The sequence below is a fragment of the Camelina sativa genome, chromosome 13 (assembly GCF_000633955.1).
Source record: "Camelina sativa cultivar DH55 chromosome 13, Cs, whole genome shotgun sequence".
Classification (NCBI taxonomy): domain Eukaryota; kingdom Viridiplantae; phylum Streptophyta; class Magnoliopsida; order Brassicales; family Brassicaceae; genus Camelina; species Camelina sativa.
The window spans coordinates 13,911,054-13,917,232 of NC_025697.1; the positions used below are offsets into that span (position 1 = coordinate 13,911,054).

A 6,179-nucleotide genomic window follows, 5' to 3' on the forward strand; every position below is an offset into this window, starting at 1 on the left:
ACTACAACTCACAAATCGCTTCGCGGTCCCAGAGGGGCTATGATATTCTTTAGGAAGGGGTTAAAAGAGATTAACAAACAAGGGAAAGAGGTGAAATTTTAAGTTTCCATTTTGTATATAGATGAGTAAGAAGGTGCTGACAAACTTTCGCAGTTTTTGATCGTTTGTATCTTTACCTTGCAGGTTATGTATGACTATGAAGACAGAATTAACCAAGCTGTATTTCCCGGACTGCAAGGTGGTCCACATAATCACACAATAACGGGTCTAGCAGTTGCTCTGAAGCAGGTTCAGTCATCAAAGTTCTTTTGAAATTGTGTTCCTTGTCTAATATGTACAGACAAACTCATTTTATAGTCTAGGATTATCTTGGTCTTGTTTATGATCTTTTGACTTGTCGGTTTACTCTATTACAGGCAAGAACACCCGAGTATAAGGCCTACCAGGATCAAGTTCTCCGTAATTGCTCAAAGTTTGCTGAGGTGCTTTTTGTTTACTGATCGTCAGTAATTAGTTGATATGCCTTAGATATACTTTCATGTTTTGGAAAAGCTGGGTATCAGACCTACTGTAACCATCTAACTTTTTTTGGCTTGGAATTGCAGACTTTGCTAGCAAAAGGATATGATTTAGTGTCTGGAGGCACTGACAATCATTTAGTTTTGGTGAATCTGAAAAACAAGGTACTTCTCATTCTGTCTTCTATCCTCTTTGATATCTAGATAGAAACGTTTAGTTTGCATATGAAAGGGTGGATCCCATCGGTAGCTTAACTCCTAAAAGTTTGATCTTAGTATGATATAACTAAAACAATAATGGTTTCTTGTTTCCTGTATCTGTTTTGTGATTTCATTTTTTACTGAATATATGCTGACCAGGATATAGCAAATCAAGTTAAAATGTTTGATTTTGTACTGTGAACCTCAGTAAGCAGTGCATAGTGTATACTTTTTTCTGGTAACATATATGATGTTGGGTTTTGCAGGGAATAGATGGATCAAGAGTGGAAAAAGTATTAGAATCAGTACATATTGCAGCAAACAAGAATACTGTTCCTGGTGATGTTTCTGCCATGGTTCCAGGTGGCATCCGTATGGGTAAGGCTCTTAAAGGAACACTGAAAGTTGTAGTGTTAGAATGTTAAAAAAAGTAGTAAATATTCATGCTTTAGCTAAAAAACCGTATATGTTTCGATCGGTTCTTATAAATGATTGGTATGATAACAGGAACACCAGCTCTCACATCAAGAGGATTCATTGAGGAAGATTTTGCAAGAGTGGCCGATTATTTTGATTTAGCCGTCAAGATAGCCTTAAAGATCAAGGCAGAGTCTCAAGGTATATGAAAAAGCTGTATGTTACTTTGTTTATTCTTTGCTCTCTGAAAAATGGGATTGTATTGGTGAATCTGTAATGTACTGTAGGAACAAAGTTGAAGGACTTTGTAGCAACAATGCAATCAAATGAGAAATTACAGTCAGAGATGGCAAAGCTGCGTGAGATGGTAGAAGAATATGCTAAGCAATTCCCAACAATTGGGTTCGAGAAAGAGACCATGAGATACAAAGAGTAGTTTCATCAAGTGGATTGACACATTTCCTCATCTCTGAGATGCTTTAGGTACACCTTAAAACACTTAGCTATGCATTAGCTTACCTGTGAAACATTGAGACTCATTCTTATCATCTTGTGTAAATGTTTGCAGAGATCATGGACCAGAGGCGCAACCAATGGTCTAAAAGTATCTCTGAAACTAAAGTTGAACTCGAAAAATGGCACTCTAATGTTGTCTCTTCTTACCCTTTCTTGTTTGTTCTCATATTTATATATTTGCTTCCTCGTGTTGGTTCGTCAATTAAAGAAATTGTAATTGCAACTGTTTTAAGGTTGCTATGATGGATTTATGGCAACTATAGAGAGCTAGCTTTGATATCAAACAGACTTGTTTCTTAAATAAGAAGTCTTTTTTTGCCTTACCACATAAAACGATGGCCTAAACGTGAAATCTTTGGCCAGTGAGAGAAAGTTACAGAGATGAATATCGACGGTCCAGATGATCGATCTCGTAGAAAATGTGACTTCAACTGATTCATAACTCACTATTAGCCAATTTTAATAATATGGATTAACATTTCTAACCTAAGAGTAAACAAATCATCTCAAGCGTAGCAACATAGGATGTACAGTGTACTGTACTTGTTTAGTTTCTCTTAAACTCACAACTTGGTTTAAAAGTTGCTTAAATATTTTTCAAACCAGCCACGTTGAGGTCATTGACCACAATGATGGAAGAAACAACTATTCTCATTCGCTTTTTTAGAGAGATCCAAAATATATACCAATCAATCACAGCTGCACATCTCGGAAATGTAACATGACTAAACTGAATCTTCACCGTTTATTTCAAAAGATCCAACACATCATAACATCTGTAAAATTTAAATTCGCATGGACCTGCTTATTTATTTTATTTATTTATATTATAATACATCCGTGCCATCATCTCCGCCATAAAAGCGTACCTTTCCGCAATTAGCTACACACCTACACAAATTAATTCACTAGTAGCTAGAACCTACAAACACAAACACACTTCACCTCAGTTCAATGGCGTCATCTATCCGGTGGTGGTGGCCGATCCATTTCACTTCATCTGGATCTGTGCCAAGGTGGCTGAGTTGGCGTCGACCAGAGCTGAGTTTACTGTCCGTGGTGGTCGACGACGTTGTCTGGAAAGTAGTGACGGCGTTCGAGTCAGTGGCGTTGGTCTCCATGCTCTGTTTCTTCTTCCTCTTCTGTGGCTGCACCGTCTGAGTTTTGATTTTTTTTTTTACATTATATTTTTATTTTGAGAACGGTGTTAATTAAACTTTAATCACCGGAAAGTTTTGAGTCACTCACTCACCGTGTTGTTCTAGTGAGTGACGACGCAACGCAATGGCGGAGAAATTTATGTTATTAGTGTTTTTTTTAACAGCTGCGCGTGATGCTCACTCGAGAGTTGTTGTGATCATTTGTGTTTAGTTTCTTCAAAGTTAAAACAATGATTGTGTTTATGTTTGGAACGGTAGACATGGACATTCGGTTAACCGTTCGGTTTCGGTTCGGTTGTGTTCGGTTTCGGTTAGTTTAGATATAGAAATATAATAACTATTTGGATATTTTAGAAATTTCGGTTAGATTCGGTTTGGTTTCGGTTCGGTTAGTTGAAGAGATAACCATAACTAACATAAATTATATTGAAATTAACCAAATAAATCTAATATAACCAAAAGTAACAAAAAATAACCGAAATTAACCAAAACTACATTACAAAAATATAAAAAGGGGGAAAAATATTGATCCGATTTTACAAAATAATATTTACCTTATTAAATTCAAAATAATAACTTTTTAAATATATTGATTATTTAAAGTATTTAATTCTTTTGAATGTAAAAATAATTAATATTTTAAGTTTATTTAATAGTTTTCCTAATATTAAATATATTATTTTGGGTATATTTTAGATTTTTGGATATTTCGATTAAACATTTAATTGTCGGTTCGGTTTTGGTTTGTTTGAACATAGGATTTTACTAACCATTCGGTTATTAGAAGAACTTTGATTCGGTTTTGGTTTATTTTTTTTCGGTTCGGTTCGGTCGGTTATTTGGTTATCGGTTATTTTGCCGAGTCCTATTTGGAAGTTTAGGTTCCAAAGATCTTTGTTTTGTTCATCCACCATTCAATATCAAACGATCTATGGTTTTTATTGTATCAAAAAAACAAAAACAAAAAATAATATTAAATTGATTTAGACTAATGGGCCAAAATTGTAATGGGCTTGGCCGTTTGAATGAAAACCACGACGTATTAAGGAGCTTCATCAGGGAAACTCAAAAAACCGGAAGTGTTGATGAGAAGCTCCGACAATGGCGTGGATGCGACTGATACAGAGCGCGAGATCTGTTTTAACGACAACACCACCGACGTCGAATCTTAACCTCTCTAGATTCTATTCCAAACCGGCTCCTTATCCCGGTAAATATTTATTTTTACTTGTTCGGATTTTTTTTTTTTTTTGCTTCGGTGAAATGTGAATTGTATGATTCGTTACCTTAAGGATCTTAGAAGTTTCATTTGTGTAGAGAAAGGTTCATGATTGGATTTTGAATGTTTTGTAGTGAAGGTTGGGATACCTGAGTTCTTGAGTGGGATTGGGGGAGGAGTTGAGACTCACATTGCAAAACTTGAAACTGAGATCGGTGATCTTTCGAAACTGCTTGTGACTCGTACGCTTAGACTCAAGAAGTTTGGTATTCCTTGCAAACATGTAAGTTGCTGAGACTCTCTCTAATTCTTCTCTATATTTAAGTTGTTTAGAAAAAGCCTGATCCTTAAGTTCATCATATAGGTTTGTAGCGGTTGTTAATATGTTAGGATATATAAATCTGCTACCTTGTACTTGTTTCATTATGTAATTTCGTGAAGTAACTTATAGTAATCAAGGGGAATCAAACCAAAAAGTTGACTTCTTGAACTTTTTTGGGTACCTGTAAGTTCTGTGTTATCTGATCCTGTTTCAGTTTAGGATGTTACTTGAGAGTTTCATCGTTTCCTGTCACTTACTTACGACATCTTTCCTTTCATGAAAAATGTTGATAGGTTTGGTGAACCACACCATCATGTGTTGATTTGTTGGCTCGATTCTTCAATTCTCTAATTTACTCGATCATTATGGATTTTGATTTTGCAGAGGAAACTTATACTCAAATACAGCCACAAATACAGGCTAGGGCTATGGAAACCTAGAGCTGACGCTATAAAGGTGTGATTGATGATTTCTCTGCTCGTCGACTTCCCGTTGCTATCTCATGCTTGTTTTTTGCTACTGAAATGAGCTCTCCTGAGAGTGATCTAGGCTTAGCAGTGTTGTCAATTAATTACTTGAATTTTTCTTCATGTATCTTCTTAGGGGTATCCATATGGCATAACTTGAACATGAAATCGTTTCTAAGGCTAGATGGATCATGAGCATTGTGTATTTTGAAACTTTGCCAATCATAACCTTTTCTTACGGAAGAACAGAACCACTTATTACAGTTTATAATGGTCCAAGCTGAGTCGAGTCTTCCGGCAAACAAAAAGTAAAAGAACATAAGCTAAAAGAGTTCAGTCTCGAATTTGGATAAGACCCATATATGGTTATTAAAGTTAACCGTTCCAAAACTAGTACTCTTAGCAGTTTTTATGATTTAGGTACATACATTATTTGAAAGACCAACTCAAACAGAAGACTATTAATTTGACAGCTTTGGACAGTTACATTAGAGATTTGCAGATGGTTTATACAAACTTGATTTCTTACGAAGTTTCAGTATCTTGGAATCTTGAAACTAAAGGCAACATTTGGAGATCTAATAACACTGCCTATAATGATTGACAACAACACTAACTAATACTCAGAATCCGTTTGATGTCAAAAAGAGTCTTCACAGTTTCAACGAATATGATTAACATGAGAAAATGGCTCTCGAGCTACTTTTGGAACAGCTTTCTTGACGGTCCCTGGTATTCCAAAAACATTCCAAATCTTGAGAGCCACGATACACCCATCCGGACTTTGTGCCATATAAAGAACTCGTGATGTATGAACACTGAGTTGAGCCATTTTCACCATGGATGGGTACTTCCAAAGTGTAAGCTGATTCTGTGTATACCCATGTAAGCTAAGCAATTCTCTTTCGTTTTTGCTCCATAACAGTGAACAAACTTGAGAGCCGGTGTAAACTGAATTCAAGCAAGCCCCAGTGAGTGTATTCCAGAACTTAATCGTCTGATCTCTGCAACCACCACCAGTTGCAAGCAAACTCGATTGGAAAGGGCACCACGCAAGAGCTTTCACAGCAGCTCTATGTGTTACGGTATAGAGAACACAAACACACAATAAACACACTTGGAACGCGCCAAGCAAACGCTTTTAATCAATCTTATAAAAACTCTCTTTCTTACAAGACTTGAAACAAAGCTCACTCTCCTATCTATCTAACACAACACCCTGTGTGGATCTAAAAGAGTTTAACACACACACACTCATCTTCAAAGCTTTTTGTATTTGTTTGAAGGTTTACAAATCTCACAACCTTTTTCCCACGAGTGCTAACTCTTTTGCGGCTAGCCCTCATAACTTTATAACCC

At 36.2% G+C, this 6,179-nt stretch overlaps 4 protein-coding genes across 4 annotated transcripts in view; all 4 read left to right on the forward strand.

The window, feature by feature from the left end:
- Positions 1 to 636, forward strand: part of LOC104738226 (serine hydroxymethyltransferase 2, mitochondrial-like) — a gene marked incomplete in the record, with an annotated part of 7,177 nt that extends 6,541 nt beyond the window's left edge. The window contains 2 exon segments of the mRNA XM_010458433.2: positions 432 to 482; positions 606 to 636.
- LOC104736700 (serine hydroxymethyltransferase 2, mitochondrial-like) lies at positions 40 to 1,572 on the forward strand. The gene is made up of 7 exons (XM_019234561.1): positions 40 to 90; positions 184 to 288; positions 417 to 482; positions 606 to 683; positions 986 to 1,097; positions 1,227 to 1,337; positions 1,424 to 1,572. The coding sequence occupies exons 1-7, from the start codon at positions 40 to 42 to the stop codon at positions 1,570 to 1,572; spliced, it is 672 nt and encodes a 223-aa protein (XP_019090106.1).
- On the forward strand, positions 2,386 to 3,088 carry LOC109128326. The gene has a single exon (XM_019234495.1). It carries the CDS (start codon positions 2,607 to 2,609, stop codon positions 2,811 to 2,813), a length of 207 nt encoding a protein of 68 aa, XP_019090040.1. The 5' UTR covers positions 2,386 to 2,606; the 3' UTR covers positions 2,814 to 3,088.
- LOC104736701 lies at positions 3,877 to 5,086 on the forward strand. Its single transcript, XM_010456737.2, has 3 exons — positions 3,877 to 4,022; positions 4,166 to 4,314; positions 4,738 to 5,086. Exons 1-3 carry the CDS (start codon positions 3,914 to 3,916, stop codon positions 4,813 to 4,815), a joined length of 336 nt encoding a protein of 111 aa, XP_010455039.1. The 5' UTR covers positions 3,877 to 3,913; the 3' UTR covers positions 4,816 to 5,086.

Excerpts from the sequence above, each read along its gene's own strand:
- LOC109128326 (XM_019234495.1), top strand. The coding sequence starts at position 2,607 with ATGGCGTCATCTATCCGGTGGTGGTGGCCGATCCATTTCACTTCATCT.
- LOC104736700 (XM_019234561.1), top strand. The coding sequence starts at position 40 with ATGATATTCTTTAGGAAGGGGTTAAAAGAGATTAACAAACAAGGGAAA. Across the intron at positions 289-416 it reads TAGCAGTTGCTCTGAAGCAG|GCAAGAACACCCGAGTATAA; the intron begins GTTCAGTCATCA and ends ACTCTATTACAG. Across the intron at positions 483-605 it reads ATTGCTCAAAGTTTGCTGAG|ACTTTGCTAGCAAAAGGATA; the intron begins GTGCTTTTTGTT and ends TTGGAATTGCAG.
- LOC104736701 (XM_010456737.2), top strand. The coding sequence starts at position 3,914 with ATGGCGTGGATGCGACTGATACAGAGCGCGAGATCTGTTTTAACGACA. Across the intron at positions 4,023-4,165 it reads CAAACCGGCTCCTTATCCCG|TGAAGGTTGGGATACCTGAG; the intron begins GTAAATATTTAT and ends AATGTTTTGTAG. Across the intron at positions 4,315-4,737 it reads TTGGTATTCCTTGCAAACAT|AGGAAACTTATACTCAAATA; the intron begins GTAAGTTGCTGA and ends TTGATTTTGCAG.